Here is a 17,691-nt window from a genome sequence, read left to right on the forward strand (position 1 = left end):
TCAAGCCATGAAAACATTTCCAAAACCTTTCCAATCTCTCCTAAATCAGAGATGTGATTCCAGGTCTCAAAGCACCCAGCTTCCCAAAAAAGCATATTTCTGGGGTGAGCTACCAACTCCTGCTGAAGATGGACTTCTCCCCACCAAAGCTTGATCTATGAAGCTCAGAGAAAGATAAGTGAGCTTTATCAGCTACCACAAGGAAGCAATAAAAACACAAGACAAAGGGCCCAAGTGTCACAACTGAGAAACATTTCAGTATCTGGCCATCTGCACTCCATCTAACAGCAGCCCGTGCTAATTAAAAACAAGACAAGACTTACATTAAACCTTGCAATTTCTTGAAGTTATTGCCTTTTACATACATCTGTACACACAGCCCAACGCTTGATGACAATAGTTAATTATCAGAGCTTTATGGGCCATGCTATGTTCTGTTGGCTCAACGTTTCATCCCACACAGAGCTGTCTTGAAAACAGATGCACAGCAAAGTGCATCTAATTATGCTTGTAGTGAGCTGCACATCCATCATATGGAGATTAACAGCTCAACAAGCTGATAGCAGAGCTGTCACCAAGTCTCTAATTCCACTTACGTTGCTTGCCAGCACCCATAGCCTGTGCTACCACCTCTTCATCCTCCTCAGGAGCATTCACCAGCCCCATACTATAAAGCGGACAACCACCTCACAGCAGCTTTCCAGAGGTGGACTCTTGCAGGAGGCAAATTGGACCCTAGAGCAAAGAGAGCATGGATGGATCCAGAATGGGCAGCTCAGGCCCCTCAGAGCAGCTATTTTTCTTCTTGTTTCAAGCTACCTTTTATTTTTTCCCAATGGAGATTGAGCAGTTGCGTTTTAAGCATTCAAGGCCAATGCTCAACCACGCTCCAAGCAAGCTGCAACTCAACCCCAGGCTGTTTTTGAAGGGCTGCATGACACAAGAGGGCGATGTTCCCTACAGAGTCATTTGGCACAAGGAGGCTCTTCAGCTCACAGCCTTCACCCAACTCAGAAAAAGCAAGAAAAGGAAATGGGAAACAGAAAGGTGGTGTTTCCATACTTGTTTTTCACCGTCTAAACAGTACCAGAGCCTGAGGCTGTAAATTCTTGGAAACTAGCTCCCCTAAGAGCTCAAGTCACCCATTTTTGCAGGCATCGTTTACCTGGACAGAGCAGGGTTTTGGTCCCTGGGTCTGTGGATAAACACTGCAAGGGCTCAGCTAGCGCTCAAAGCAAAACCTCCAGAGCAGCAGTGCAAGGGCGTCTCTAAAGCTGTCCCCTTGTGTTCCCCTGAGTGAGAAGTATCCCTAGAAGTACTTAAGTCATGAGGAATTTAAGCCTTGTTTTTGGGAAGAGCTTAGTTTATAAAGGAGTTTTTGTTTTTATTCTCCAAGTCATTCTGGTAGCTTGGGTTAACTGTATAAGCAGAAGAGCTGAATTTGGCTTGCCAAGAGAATCAACTGCAATTCCTTTCCATTCAGAGACTAGTTTGGCACATTAAAGTCAACTCTGCAAGACAGTTCAGCCAAATCACTTGGAGAAAGTGATGAAAGCCTAGAGCACTCAAGCACCTGAAATCTAGAGAATTCCATGCATAATACTTGCATATAAACAGAGTTTTGGCTACCCAGGCCACTTTGATGCTGCTTATAGCAGGGGAATAGGGGTAGACAAGACCCTGCTTCACATCTGTCCTCCTAAAAAGTCTGGACTCTAGATCCTTGCAACCTACATCCCTGTGTTTGGAAGAGGACTTCAGCACTTCAGAAGCCCATTTTTCCTTAAGCATCTCGAATACCTCAGCTAAAGAAAAAGGATACACCTAATACCAGCAAACATCACTGCTTGAGGGAAAGAAGGAAACCTTTTGTCCTATCTTGAATAGAAGGGAAAACATTCATAACAAACCCAAGAGGACACAAGAAAAGATAGTTTCCTCAAACACGGAAGAATCTGCAGCACTCGCATTCCTCATCCCCAAACAATGCACCCCACGGCATTAAGCCCAGACCTGTCATAGCAGAATATAGTTGCCTTTAAGTCTTTCAATTAAGATGGAATTTGTAAAACTGTAGGCTTTAAAAAAGTACTAGATATGATTCTTAAATTAAAGTCTCTATTCACACGCAGAAAGTAGCCTTCAAGATAGTCAAGCACACATCTGACAGGTCTTTTTTACATTGCTGTTTCCAACAAATGCTTGTTATAGATTAATCAGGATCTGCTTACAATCTAAAAATAGCTTTTAGTAAACTTTAAGATCTCTCCAATATTGTGGCACCAAGCACAACCCAGAGCCCTCAGCCTCTAAGCTTCAAAAAATTGTCTACATAGGCAGATTTCAAACTGCCTGCAGCAGCTGGGATAAAACCAAGGCTTCTCGCTTGTCCCAAAGGCCACATTTTCCTAGGCACATACCATTAACACCAGGTTTATTAGCTGTTCTCCTTTGCTATTTAGCATGGACATTGTAAAGCACATTAAAAACATAGACTGTAGTCAAACATAGCCTCAAAAACAGCCTAGGGATTTTATTCCTCAACAGCAACACCTTCACAAGCAGGCCAGCTCAGAGGTTCTCTCCACCTTATACATTGTATAGGGCAAAGTTAAAGGATGCTGGCCTGCCATGGTGGATGCGATAAGCATAGCTTTAGTCAGCCACGTCCACCTGCAACAACTGCACAACAAAGTCTTATTCACAGCCTCCTCTACCCAAGATGAGCACAGCGTTTGCACATCCAGAATGGGACTAAGCAATATAAGCCTTCCAGAATGCTCTGTCACCTGTATTTCAGGAAAATTTCCTTGCCCAAAATACCTTGGCACATGCAAGCCAAGCAACTGCGTAGGGCTGACAGCACAGCTTGCTGAGCATGGAAATCTCAGCAGTTCATTTTGCTGCTCTGCTGTCATATCTCACAGTTCTGCATGCAACACCACAAGGAGGAAATGCTGTCAAAGCCCTCTTCCACCACATGGAAAGCCTGTCTCATAACAGATATGTATATTACCCATGCTTATTTGCACAGAGTTTGGCACTTAGGCCCTCATTATGGAACAGGCAGCCTTATATTCATAAACAAAGCTTAATGCAATGGCACATTGCTGATTATAGAAAGTTTCCACAGGACGGCTGAGGTTGGAATGGAGATCTGGAGACCACCTGGGCAAACGGCAATGTCCAGTATCCCACTAAGTAACAATAAGTATCCCACACCAACACTTTGCACACATGTCTACTGCTAAACTGTTCAATTTGAAAGCAAGCAGCCTTCCAGATAGCACCAAAAGCCACAGGGCTTCACCCAAACTACCTTATTCTGCAGACAGCATCTTCCTGATGAGTTGGGATACAGAGTGACCCAGACAAAACCTACCAAAGGCTGCAAAAACAGCATCACACACACCAAGGAGGGTCATCAGTTCATGTTCAAGAGAACAGACCTCCACCAGATCAGCTCCTTCCTCATTTTTGATATCTAAATACATTGAAACCAATGGCAGACTACTAGATGTGAGAAACAAACACACCTTCAAAACATCCAACACCTGCGTCACCTATTTGCTTACTATCCCCTCCCATTTGCTTTCTTATCCAGCTGCTGGAGAGCACCAACAAACTAGGATAAACCCAGGGGCCTAAACCAGTTCTACTGTTTCCAAAGGAAATTTAAGGCACAATTAAAAACACCCCTCAAAACCCCTCTGTGTTTTCCCAACCCCGTCCCCCCCCCCCAAAATAGGGGGTCAGATGAGGGCTACGGAGGGACTCCCGCACACACCGCTCAGCAAAACACCAATTTTGCTACAAAAACAGCTATTCGGGCCCACGGCGGCGGGGCCGGTGGTTGGTGGCGACCAGCGCAGGCCCCGAAGGTGCCACCAGGCCCCTCCCCTCCGGCCTGTCTCCAGCCTCACACAACCTGCGCGTTTCCAGCAAGACCTTCACCTGACGCTCCGATTTTCCCCTTTACCAATGGAAGAAAGGGAAGATTAAAGGGAAAGAGAGCACCAGGAGACTTCAAACAGGTGAAACGGGTGGCCGGAAGTCAGTTCCAGAGCTTGGTTTCAATCAGGTTTCCCCCCCTAACCTGAGAACTCTCCATTAAGTGGGTGCAGCTGCAAGTTCTGCCAGAGAAGCTACAGCATCCGTTTTATTTATTTTTAAATATTCTTTAAGCCCCTCTTGCCCTGCAGCCAGGCCCCCACTCACCAGCAACGTTGGGCGGCACCTCCAGGTTGACGTTGACGAAGAAGCGGATGCTGTCGCCCGAGACGATGGAGGAGTTCACCGTGTCGAAGAGCTCCTCGCCGCCCGTCTCCTCCTTGGCCTCGCAGCCATCGTCCGTGTCGCACTTGAGGTACCCTGCAGGCGAGAAGATGGTGAAGGAGCTGTTGATGGTCACCGATGCCCACATCTGAAGATTGGGGTGGGTGACGTGGCACCAAGCAGCACCATCATGCCAGGAAGAGTGACCCATGATGGCCAGCATCAGCCTCGCTCTTGGGTGAGGGCTCCAGGAGCAAGAGCCCAGAGTCTGCCCATCAAGCACAAGACAATTTTTTTTTTTTTTATTTTATTTTATTCTGGGTGGAAATAGTTTAGGATGTTAGTTCTCAACTCTGGGAGCACAGACAAAACCTTCCTTTTATTTTTCGGTGTTGTTTTCAGAAGTGTGGTAGACGTGGAGGTCCTGACACTGCAGCCACTCCACCTAGGCCAGGACACAGCCTGCAGAGCCACATAGGGCAGACTCCTCACTCCTCTAAGGCCAAAAACTCTGCATGAGGACCATGATGCTAAAGCCAGAACTGCCTCTCATCCCCAGCCCAAACGTTTCCCCTCAACCCCCCCTTTTTTTTTTTCACAATTTCAAGTTATTAGCACTACAGTCATTTTCCACACAACTTCACAACCCAAAACTGAGGGAAAAAGTTTCCAGAGAGACACCTGGTGCAGACTTGGTGCTCCCTGCAAAGCCGAGGAACAGGCTGGAAGCAGCAGTGACATCAAGATAGACGAATTTCCCAATTACAATCAGCAATTCCTTGTCCTTCTGCAAGATGTACAATTACAGCTTAACCTAGCCTGCCTTCCCGACAGCAAACTAGCACATTGCAGCATTTTATTCCAGAGCTAGAGGACTCCTGTGTTCATGTATCATGTTTAATAAGAATTAGAGAGACTATAGAATGGCTATTTTTACATTACTAGAATTATTCAGCAGCTCCTACCCATTTTCCTGACAAGTCTTTTAATGCCTAATTTGAAGCAGGAGGGATATATTTCATTAGCTTGCTTTAGGCACTAGAGCAAAATGAAAAGGATGAGCTCCAAGGCACAGGCTTGAATGGAAACTCTAAAATATTGATGGCATTTTTTTTTTAAGCATCATAAAAGCAAACGCAGATGCAACAGCACCAAGTGCAGCAATTAAAGCAACATGTTCTTGAAGGGATATCACGCCGACTGCTTGACGCTGCAAAAACAAGCCCTGAATGGAGAGGCCACAAACAGGAACTTGATGAACCAGGACACAGACTGCAGCACTTCCTGCTGCAAGCTCTGTCCTCACAGTTGTACTTGTCCCAAAGCGCAGACTAATAACACACACTTGGCATCTGCGTCTCCCAAGGATGGCCCTTGCCTGTCCCAGGATCCAGAGCATCCAAAGCTTTAAGTGATTTCTGATGAAAACTGGTTATTCAAAGCATGGAGAAGCCCAGCAGCAACTCAGTTTCCCCTTCCCTACCTCTACCTGCCAAGCAGCCAGCAAAACACACAGAATATTCTCCCTTCCACCTGGGTGGAGTTTAGGCAGCTTTACATCTGTCAGGCAGAAACTCAACAAAAGCACCCAAAGATAAGTGTGATGATGAGAATATGGGAATAAAGAGGATATTAGAAATATTTAAATATGTTGCCACCCTAGGCCCCACACTAGAAAGTCTTTTCTCTGTGGACAGCAGTCACTTGAAGACAAATCCCATTTCCAGTTAACCCTGTCATCCTTGGAAAGGCCACATGTAAAAACAGCAAATAAAAACACTTTTGAAAGATGACAGTAGTAACTTAAAGAAAACTGAGCGTTAATCCGTTAGCATTAAAACTCTTCCCTTCAAGAAGATTCAACTCATCCATGACCATGGTGGCCAGATGCATTTCTCATCTCTCTAACCCTAACCAGCCTGACTGGTACTTTCTGACTTGGATCATTGATTTCCTCAGCTATTGACAGCACCAGTTGCCCCTGCAGATATTAGGGCTGTCAGCAAGTCTTGGTATTAGTTGAGCTTCCCTACACACTGGGGTGATTCAGACCTCAGTGATTCACAGCAGCACCCAGGGGCAGACAGGGAGGCCCACCACTGCCTGACCTTTCCTGTCTTGGAGTTACCATCCAGGTTATGCCCATGTAAGCTGTCACAACAAGTCTGCACATCTCCCTTCTCCATGGCAGGTCAGACCAAAGGCACACCAGGGCTCAAATGATTTAAGCACACAATCCTGCTTTGTCCCAGCTGAGTTTTTCCAGCATCTGAATGCAATCAAGACACAGACGAGCAAGAGACAAGCCATGAGAAGGTTATGCATTTGCTTTCCCAGCCTTTTGCAACTGGTTTAAGGAAGAGGTGACAGCAGTGGGTCCTGAAAGCAGAGAGGGTTGGAGACGGGAAGAAGCCGTGCAGGAGCTGGAAGGGCAAGGGTGGAGTAAGATCACAGGGTTGGGCAGAGGTCACTGAGGACTCTGGCAGGGGAAGCATCCTCAGTTCCTCCCTCTTTAGGGGAGGAAAGAGCAGAACAAAAGGCAGCCGAGCAGCGTGTCCCTTGGGCAAGGGATGAACAAAACACTTGCGTTGCAAATAATCCCAAACCTGGGCTGAACAGGAACTGAGCTCCCAGGCAGGTGTCTGCTTTGTCACTAAACTCAAAGCTTTGAGCCACTCCTGAGGCCTTTAGCCAGTGACTCCACCAGAGATTTTAAAACACCAGTGACTTGCTCCTGTCAATTACAAAACTTAAGGAGATTAAAAAAAGAAATAATGAGTTGCCTTCTGTGTGCAGATACATTTTCCCTTCCCTCTGAGCAGGGCTCAACAGTCACCTGCAACTCTGGCAGCAATTTTCCCACCACCCAAGGGATAACCCAGTGCCACCCTTATGCTGCTCAACTACTGCAGATGCTATGGGCAACGACAGAATAGATTCAGATCTCCTAGGAGGCTGATCTGCCTTTTAAAGCAGTCTGGAGCAAAAGCTGATATAGATATGGCATAACTTGTCTGCCTTCAGGTGCTTGTATTTGTGAACTGATAAATATTGATCAGATTTCCATAGGGAGGAGCAGCTTGGCAACATTTCTTAGTCTGTGCTATGAACAGTTCCTGTGGGCAACAAGACACAGCTTTGCATACTGCCCCAAACTAGGGAAAAAAGATTCTGCCGTACGATTTTTATACAACTACTACACGCATTATTGCGGATTGTCTTCACTCAAAGTCAACATTCATTTAAGTGCTATGAGATATTACACAGTAGAGAGCCAAAGCTCTAAACACAAAGCATCCAGCATCCCTTCTGACTGAAGAATAGACATTTGGCCTATATAAAATAATTTTTGCTAGGTAGCAGTACCAGATAGTGGCTTCCCCACATACACCCCAGGGGGGACCCTCAAAAAGTCACACATACGCACTTAGCTTTGTTTGACATTAAACTTCAGCCAGCAGCAAGGCATTATGACTATAAACCAAGTACATGTGGGGTGCTAATCTGAAAGAGATAGTTCCCCCATAGCTAGGGAGGGTGGAAGGAAAAAGCTTGGTCTGTATGCAAATATACAGCTTCTATCTAGAGAGAGTCAACAGTGCAACCTCACAAGTGAAAAAACACAGGATTGCAAGAAGCTGCCAGAGCTGGAATTAAGTGTGGCCAAGAGAAGGACACAGTCCTCTTGCACATTGAGGATCTGATCCTGGGATGAAGATGATCCCCTCATCTCCTCCATATGGAAAGGCAGGAGGTCAAGTACTGCAGATTGTAGCTCCAGACAAAACCAGCAACCTCCTTCAGCGCTGCAACTAAAGGACTAAAGAACAGCAGGGACATACAAAAAAACACTCCTTACATATGGTCAAGGCATCTATACTTCAGGCTGTCTGAAATCTTGTGTCTCAGCACACTGCCTATGATATTAAAAAATAACCCCCCTTATTTTACAGAGGTGCAGAGAAATGGATGCATTCCCCTCTCAAAAGCAGAGCACTGAGCACTTGTAATAACTCCTCACCCATTAATTCATCCTCTAAGTTGAAATCACACTGAAGGATCAGCTATATAGTTGGGCACCTCAACATAATAGCAATGAGCCTCAGCCACCTCAAGACTTCCCTCAGGCTTCACAAGGCGAAATCTCCTTGTTCTTATCACACTTCACAGGAGCAGCACAGAAGAGCTGCGCATTTCACATGCACCATCTGGGTTCGTGCAAGGACCCTGCTGGAACTGGGAGTCCCAAGTGGCCCCAGACATAGGGTGCACTACAGAACTGCACCTTCCACAATTCACGCCTAGTCTGAGTTTATCTTGTCCCCCTAGCCTTAGCCCCAAACACCTGCTTCCCAAATCTGTTTCACCTTCTTTCCTCACTGCATCCTCCAAACCCTGCCACTAAGAATCTTTCCCAACCTGCACAGGGTGCTTCCCTGCAGCTTTTTTGTTTCTGAGCTGTATTAACCACCTCTGATGGGAAAAGCAGCAAAGGGGCTGCAGCAATTGAAGGTGGCACCACCTCTCCCAGCTGCTTCTGAGCAGCATCTGGCAGCTGAAGCAATAAAAGCCAGCAGAGTAACAGCTACAAGGAAGCATCACTTCAAGCCCCACCACATTCTCCAGAAATGCTTAATTGCTCTGTGAGAGCAGCACTCACAGCCCAGGGGCTGCAGACTTCTCCAAGGAAGCAGAGATCTTTAGCTGTCAAGCTCAGCCTCCCAGGAGAACTGAAGCTATATTCCTGATGAGCACCTTCCTCAGTTTTAGTAAGTCTTCCTCAAACTTTTGAGCAGCACCATAGCCAGAAAGGCAAGTTAAGCTCTTGCATGTTTTGCTTTTCTTTCTTGGAGCCTTTTTCTCAGGAGAAAACTACCCTGGCTGAACAAATAGCCCATAGTAGAATGGTTAAGTATACAAAACCCTCCTCCCGTGTGGTTAGCCTAGCAGAAGTCAGCAGCTTAGCAAAAACAGACAAAAACCACCTCAGTTATCAGGAATCCTGAAGACTCTCTCCTCTCGTCCCTCTGCCCATCTTGCACAGCATGACAAGTCAGCAAGTCAGGAACATTTTTCAAAAGGACATGAATTAAGTGCCCAGTACCTGGGCCATCATGGTTTCAAACTGCAATAGCAGGTAACTTAGCTGATCCAGGCATGAGAAATTTGGGCTGAGACACCATCCTCTCACATCCCAGGTTATGAAACTGGCATAACACTTTGCTGTGCCTTGTAGGAGGCACAAAGCCAAGCCCTGAGCATTAACCAGCATTTGCATMTGCAAGCATGTGTGCTAACCAGGAGGTTAGCAGTACCAATGCATCCGTCCACCCTGAGGCATGCACAGCAAGGCAGACAACACCTAAGGAGTTTTTCCAGCAGATCAAGCATTTCTCCTTCTGGCATTGCCCAGATGTCACACAGCTCTGAGCACACGCTTGCTCCACAACAGGAATTTATTCAGAAAAGATTTTCCTATTGTTTTAGAAATAGTTACATAGATTAAGACACATATCCATGACTTATCTGTTGAGTCTCAGAAGTTTGCTGGATTTCTGAAGGACCATATATACCGTATGTTAGCACTACCAATATTCAGATCAACGCTTATATTAAGCTGCTTGGGAAATTGAGGGTAAGTACAAGGGCAGAAGCGTTGTCCATTGCAGTACTTCTGCTTGCACAGCAATGCCTGTTCCCTCAGTCAAATCAAACCCTACAGCAGCTGGTGTCTCCCATAAAGCCTCAAAATCCACAATCATGCATTAGCATCTATTTAGAAAACTGCAGTTTCCCTTTCCCATGAAAGGGCTTCAAAAAGTCATAAAGCTAAAACATACTGAGATTCTTTTGGGCGCTTATGGTCATCAATTGAACAAAGTAAGCTAGCCGTGTTAAAAGACATCTCAGGTTTCTTAAGCATTCTTAGGCACAGAATAGTGAGCTGTAGGATAGTTCCTTTTATTTTTTATTTTATCTATATAATGTATCTAACATCTAATTATTTTTTATTATTTTCGCAAGGAAGCTTGCAGTCCTCCTCTGCCAGTACTGGAGTGCAATGATACGGCACTGCTCCTGTTCACTTCAGCAGTTATTTTCCCCTGGAAAATAGAATAAAAAGGACAGATTCCTTCCAGTATCACCCCTTTAGAAGTGGTTGTCACCAAGCCCAATCCACTCAAAAATCCAACCAACAGCCTCCCTCCTGGTTCACATATGCCACATTGTTCTGTAGCAGTCACTCAAGCACAGAGGTTTGCAAATTCTCATCTCACAGTGGCCCAAAACCTATTCATGCCCACCTATCTGGAAAAACACAGTATAATTAGGAAGTAACAGGACAGGTAGTGATTCATACTTCATTCCAAAGGCAAAATAATCCCCAGCAGCTAAAATATAGGTACTGCCCTAAAGCCAGGTTCTCTAAATATTCAGTACTCTGAGAAAAATGCAATTTTACGATTCTCAGGAGACCATAGTTCTGGCTAACATTGCCCAAAATCTAGTTATGATACAGGTATTAAGGTTCTTTTAAATATTCATCTGATTTTCCCCATTGCTGTAGAATTCAGCATGCTTTACCAGAAATAGACACTAATTTTAAAGAAAGGCATGAGGTTTTAATTAGCCTGAGCTGCAAGCTGAGGTGCAGAACTGCTGCATCTCAGAGAAAACACCCAAGTTCCCTGCACTAGGTGAAAAGCAATTGTGGGATTCCCAAAACAGGGAAACACTTTGTACAGTCATCAGCCCTCTGCACAGAATTCCAGAAACTGTTTTAAATCACAGGCTGCTCACACATGTGCACCCCCTACACACACAAAGAAAGCTCCTGGTCATCTCATACACTCATTTTGATAGTTATGCTATGTTTTGAGACAAAAAAATGAAAGCAATTATACTCACAAAATAGCTTTTTAGATAAATGCATGCCTAAGTTTGCACCTGCCTGCAGAAGTTAAACTTGAGAAATAGCCTCCACCAACCTTTTTTTAAATATAACAGCAATCTGAAAAACAGTCTTGAAAAGATTTCCCTTCTTACTAAGAAATATTACTGCATGTCAGACAAGAACAATTGCAGAGCTGTAGCCACAGGGCAACACTCTCCAGAGACTGCTATCAAGTCACATTTTGCAAGGCTGTCTCCCACAAAATTAAACATTTAGGCCACGCTGATTAAATAAAGCAGCTCTGCATACTGCTGGAAGCTTGCTAGAATTTTAAGCTTTTTCCTCTGATTCACGGCTGAGAGATTCCCTGGCAAGGCTAACTATTTTTGCCTCAAGGAGATTTACCAGTTGGCCAACAGGCAGCCACGTGGGCAGGATTTATGCCAGCCCAAGGAAGGATAACCCCAGATTAGGGTTGCTCACAGGCTGTGTTGACAGGCTGTTGTGGGATGGGTGCTGACATTAGCAAGAGGGGTCCAGTGGGCTTCCCAAGTTTGCCACCTAAGCTTGTCTTAGGAGGCCTCCCTTAGGAAGCTTGAGCTGAAACAGGTTGGTGAATGACTTCTTTTGGCTGGTTTTATGCAAGTGCTTTGTCTCCAGACCCTGTGCAGACAGTTCAAGAGCCTGAAGAGCTAGGGAAGGGTTGGGTGATGCCTCTATGCTGTTGAGGAACCTCTACAAGCCCAACAGATGAGGACTTTCTCCCTCCTGCAGGAACAGCTACCTGCTATGGACATGTCAACCCCTTATCTCAACTTCCAGGATTCAAAGACCATCAGTTAAACCAACCTCTCTAAAAAAGCAGAGGTAGAAAGCAGCTAATAGGTGAGCCACTAACAGATGCATCTCCTTGAAGTGGCAGATGCCTCCTCTACTGGCCAGACATGGCTTCTCAGTAGTATATTTCTGATGCTATTTTATATTTGTCTTGTTATGAAAAGCCAGATAAAAATATAAACTTCCCCTGCCACTCCAGTAATAACTCATAATACACTGAAAGTGCTGATCTGCTACAAAAAGCAGAAACAAGAAAACAAAAAAAAAAAGACCCAGGCACTTTTGAATTAAATCCAGTATTGTATTTTGCAGCCAGATTTCTAGGAAACGTTGTGAATAATCCAAGCAATTCAGTGGGACTTTGCTTTTCTTCTTTAAAATATAAAACACAGCAGCACGTGGAATTTAAGTACTGTAACTAAATCCACAACAGAAAAACAGGAGAATTAATTTTAATATAGACCCGATGGACAATGCTCAAATAGAAGTTGAGACCTGTAAGCTGTCCCTTCCATACATCTCCTGCTGGTAAACGGGGCATCTCCTCAGGGAAACCCATTGTGAAAAAGGTTTCTTTTTACAGAGACATTCAGATTAATCTCCTAGTTAGGCAAACAATTCAAAGACAGATAAAGGCAATTATAAAAAAAAGAGAAAGAAAAAACACAGCCCACATACCAAACTGAACTGCAAACTGAAAAACAAAAACAAGGAGATAAAATATATCCAAACATCCCAAGCCAGACTGGGGCCTTGGGGCCCTTCAGCACAACTGCTATTTATTGTGCCAGCAAAACCAATTAATAAGTCAGAGGAGACCAAACAAGTAAGGGATTTGCTCTGGAAGACAAGATTTATGCCGCAAGGTCTGTTGAGCCAGCACTAAAACAATGACACAATTCAGATATCCCAGCTCTATACTGGGATCCCTTGCTTGGGATTTTGCAAGAGGAGCCACGAAAGCCTGCAAGCTCTGCATCTTTTATCACAGAGAGCTCCTGGGTTACTTAGAAAGCTCATCACACGTTGGGAGAGCTTAATCACTTGCAGCTCATACCAGCTTCTTCGGAGCTCATCCACTCGCAGTGAGCATGGGACACGCTCCCCTCCCTTGCTCTTGGTGGCCAAGACAATGCAGGGCTTGATGAGTTGCTCTAAACATTGATTGCGGAGCTCCATTTCATCAGGGCTCCAATTATGCTCAGGTTTGGATTGGGTTTATACAATCATCTCATTAGTCACTTAAATTCGCCAGGAAGACGACTCATTTGACAGGCACCCTTGCTGAAGGCTCAAGCAACTTAAACACACCGCCCGTGCACGGGGCCAAGGAAGGAGGGGGGAACAAAACACCAAATGCTCGGCTGTGCCAGACTTTGTTCGTGTACAAGAGACTTGTTCCACTGACGCAAAAGGATGAGAAAAAAACAACATGTATTTTAATCAACAAGGTATTTTTTTGTCAGAGGATAACCATTAAATTGATTCAATATATGGGTCAAAACAGAGGGTAGCTAGTGATCTCCACCATACTTTCCATTAGCAAAAACAGAGCAGACCCATTTCCTCATTTTTGCTGGTCTCTACAGAGCAAAAAGATGTAGATCTTTTGATGAACATGATAAAACTGGAAGAATAGCCTACCTTCTGCAGCACACTAAGCCACAAGGGTGACTTTCAGTCAACTTTTAGCAATCCTGGAGAACTGAAGGATGCTGGAAACCTGGAACCTGTATCTGAAGTAGATGGCTCTGGTTTACTTCCACATGCACTTCCTCGTGAAATTAAACTTCTCCTTAAACTCCAGGGTTTTAGCTAGTTAGCTAGCTAAAGGAGACTGGTACATCCTTGGACACCTTAGCAGCTGTCTGAGCTTTCAGAATACCATCCATAAACAGGAAAATCCTACTCGGGCTTTCTTCAGCTCAACTTCTAGCTCCTGCTAAAGGAGATGTACTTATGTTCTCACAGATAATAAATATCCAGGAGAATTTTGCAAAGCACTCTCAGTGCTGCAGTAACAACCTCACTTTTAGTCAAAAGAGGAGTTTCAGCTTTAAGTTTTACTATTGCTGGAATTGCTCTTGAGAGCACAAGTTGGCTGGCAGAGAAAGCTTGTAGAGCAGAGCATCAGATCTTGTGAAAAAGCAAGTGTCCTTATTACTAAGGATGCAGGAAAACATATGCATGAGACTTCAGAGGCAGGTAAGGAAAAACATTTGAGTATTTAAGAGCAGTTATTTGAGAAATTATTTCTCTCTCCATCAGGAGGAAAATGTGAGTAGTAAGGACAATCAAGGAAGAGTCGCTGTTTTACAGCCTAGAAAATGTGCTTGAAATTCTTTTCATTTTAAAGGTGGGGCAAGAGCATCTATTTGATCTATTGATCTCTGCTGAACCAGCTGATCGTAACAGCAGTTCATGGTGCCAAGAAACAGCTTAATAATTACAGCTCTGTTTCAAAACTGCTCATTTTGAAACCGTATGAAAAGGTAACTTCTTGCTCTAGTTTTGGGCAAGCCCTCAGGACAATGTGAATATGCATGTTGGCAACTCCCTAGATGTGCCATTCCTAAAGTCGGAGACAGAAAAAATATATATCAGGTAATAGAAGGTGACTCATCACCTATCACCAGCTGAACTTATGGAAAAGGTCAGTTTGTATAACTGGAGGAAAAAAGAATGCAGTAGATTTAGAGGCAAACAACAGGAATCCACCATGTTTCCAATTATAATCAGTGTTTATACTGGGCACAGACTTCAGGAACTTGCACACAACCTTCCCTCCTTCCTCTGAACCACACAGGCACAACAGGAGAAAAAAGCCATACACCTCTACACTTACATGAGGAGAGAAAACAACATACCACCTTATAACACATAGTAAAGCTTTTTACAGAGACTGCCACAATTGCCACTAGGCACCCAAAAATATCCAGGTGTCTATTCACCTAGGCCAACTAGAGGAAGACTCAAGACAGTTGATGTGCTAAAAGCAGCTGCATTGGAAGGAGGAATCCAAAGCCTTTCCAACTTACTATATTAGGACAAACACCTGCACTGGCATCACCTCCGGCAGAAAGGCTAAAGGAGGTAACACATCCTTGGAAAACCTGCAAGCAGCAGGGACATAAAGCCTTCCTGAGGTTAGGCTCTTCCGAGACTAGATGCAGGTTACAGACAAGACTTATTGCTCAAGCTAAGTACTTGCTTCCAGTTTCCTTCTTTCAGTCCTCCAAATTGACTCCATATAGTGCTTTAGGGAAGACAAGGGAGCCACTGCCAAAAGTGCTGTCAAGAGTAATGCTAGATCTAATGCAGCTGTATCTAATGCATATTCAACTTCCCCTTTCCAGATGGCTTAACCCCTGGAACAAAATGACCACTGTACAACTACCAGCAACTGCAAGCCTAGGTAAATGAAGCATTTTAGTCCTATGTTCCTTTCCGAAGGCAAGAAAGCTCAGGCCTTTAGAGAAAACATCCTGTAGAGGTTAGTCTTGAATTGGTATCATTACATAATGTCTCATCAATAACCCCCTGCACATAATTTGTTTCTAAAACATGAAAGAAATTTGGACTCTGCTGCACTTCAGGTTTATACTTCTGCTCTTTAACAGCAAGATATCTGTAACTGCTCAGCCCGCTCTGTTGATGCAGATGCCACAGGTTTCCAGAGACTACAGCTTAAGCTTTATGCAAAGGGAAATCCTTGAGAGCACTTGGAACTGTAGGGTGCATTTACTGCAGACATCCAACATTCGCCTGATGCTCTTGGCGAGACAACCCCGAGAGGGACCCGACACCTACACAGTCCTAACTCCAGAAAAGCAGAGCAGCTGCCAGTCTGCACAACAGAAAAACATCCTGAAAGAATGTGAAAAAACAAGGAACCACCCAGGACAGTCACTGCTGGCAAGACAAAGATGATTACTTACTGCTTTGAATATCTAGAACATCTACAGAATTTAAAAATGCAGACTGCTGCCAGTGCTAGATTACACAACTATCACTCAACCCCGTGCTCAGATGCTATTTCAACTAAGTGGATCTTATATCACCTGCCTCAAGTTCTCAGCTAACCCTGCAGCCCAGCTCATCCTCTGTAAGGAGATACAACACACAAATAAGTCAAATAATACTTGCCACTCTCTTCAAAGAAGTATCCATTTCTTGACATCGCTGCTGGTGGAGACTCTGAAAAGACAGAAACAAAGAGGAAATGTGAGGCAACGCTGGATGTTTTCACCTTACTGCTAAACTCATTGTAAGCATCCAATGCAGCAGAAAGCCAGCCCCGAAGTACACAGGCATCAGGGATTTTTCTACATGTGGCAACTTTAACCTTTTGTTTATTGACCTTCGCAGTTACCAGAATCTTATACAGTCACAACCGCTGTCTGAAAAAGTTAAACCATCTCGAGCATCCGGTGCCGCGACCACAAAACAGTAAGGCTGAAGATCAGGACAAGATCTGACAAATATTAAGAAATGATTAAATAGTAACAAATACTAATAGAAGCTAGGCTTTTGAAACACTCCTTAATAGAAGCCATAATGAAATCCACATTTTATCTTAAGCTTGGACAAACTGAACCAGTTTAATTTAGAAAATGACAACTCTTGATTTAGAGGCAAGCTAAATTTCACTTCCCATCCTGCTGCCTCTAATCATTAGGATATCCCCATACCTACACTTGGCATTTACCGATAAGCGCAAGAACAGTTTAACCTTCCTTTGCCAGCTTCCTGAGCTGGGGTCCAGCAGCAAACATGCACCAACAGGGTCTCCGAAGGAAGCCAAAAAGGATGTCTTGCTGACCACAAGTGAGCTTGCAAACACTGCAGCACCAGGACCAAGCCCTCGTGTTTCACTATGGAAGATACCTTAAACAAGCCACTTCTCCAACCATTACTGAGATAAGGCTTTATAGTGCCGACAAAGGGATGTTCAAGCAGCATAGCAGCACACATACCTATTTCAGGTATGGCCAAAACCTCATACTCAGCCCCAGTATTAGGTTTTAGAACTGGAACTAGGTGACAAGTCAAATTGTGTGGACCAACATTTCCTTGCAGGAATATACTGCATTGTATGGGCAGCTAAGAGCTCCACTTCAAGCCCTCAGGAGATTCACCTGAACAGTCCCTGGGAAAACAGCTACCAGATGCTGTCCTTGTGTCTTCCCAGCCAAAACGCAATCAGAAAGAGGAATAGGTTTACTGTCTTTCCCCCACTTCATTAAGGTAATCAAATATTACCTACGCAAGCCTGGGATGAATTTGGGCCAACAAGGAAAGAGGTTTTGCCTGCTTTATTGTTCTACAGATTAGGCTTCCTGCTTTTAGTTTGAGGTATGAGAAAGCAAGTTTCCCAAAAGATCCTTTCTCTACCCCATAACTTCCTTGGCTTACAGGTTATGGACCTTTTTTTCATGCCACACTTCCAAGCATCATAATTCACTCCGGTCCACCAGGAGACTTTGCCAGACAGATAAGGATACACCCCTGGCACTAGCTCCATTCCCTAACTTCTAGCTCTCATCTCACACAGCTAGAGCAGGACTAAGAGCTTGTTCCAGCTCAACATAGCCAGCATTCAGCTGCACAGGTTCCTGGATGGACACCCTGGTGACCATTTGAAATAAAAACACCAGTCAGGGCAATTCAAGTGTCTAGTCCGA

General features: G+C 44.5%; 1 protein-coding gene across 4 annotated transcripts in view; it reads right to left on the minus strand.

Annotated features, from left to right (window-relative positions):
* The window catches only part of SLC4A11 (solute carrier family 4 member 11), a 128,951-nt gene that overhangs the window by 56,916 nt on the left and 54,344 nt on the right, over nt 1–17,691 (minus strand). For 3 of the 4 annotated variants that reach the window (XM_026048874.1, XM_026048873.1, XM_026048877.1), the window contains 2 exons: nt 16,154–16,204; nt 4,219–4,371 (listed from right to left, as the gene is read on the minus strand). In XM_026048874.1, the coding sequence (XP_025904659.1) occupies nt 4,219–4,371; nt 16,154–16,204 (204 nt within the window). The remainder of the gene's footprint in view (nt 1–4,218; nt 4,372–16,153; nt 16,205–17,691) is intronic. The other variant, XM_026048875.1, reaches the window with a different exon arrangement.

The sequence above is a fragment of the Nothoprocta perdicaria genome, unplaced genomic scaffold (genome assembly GCF_003342845.1).
Source record: "Nothoprocta perdicaria isolate Ctin4 unplaced genomic scaffold, notPer1 scaffold_58, whole genome shotgun sequence".
Classification (NCBI taxonomy): Eukaryota; Metazoa; Chordata; class Aves; order Tinamiformes; family Tinamidae; genus Nothoprocta; species Nothoprocta perdicaria.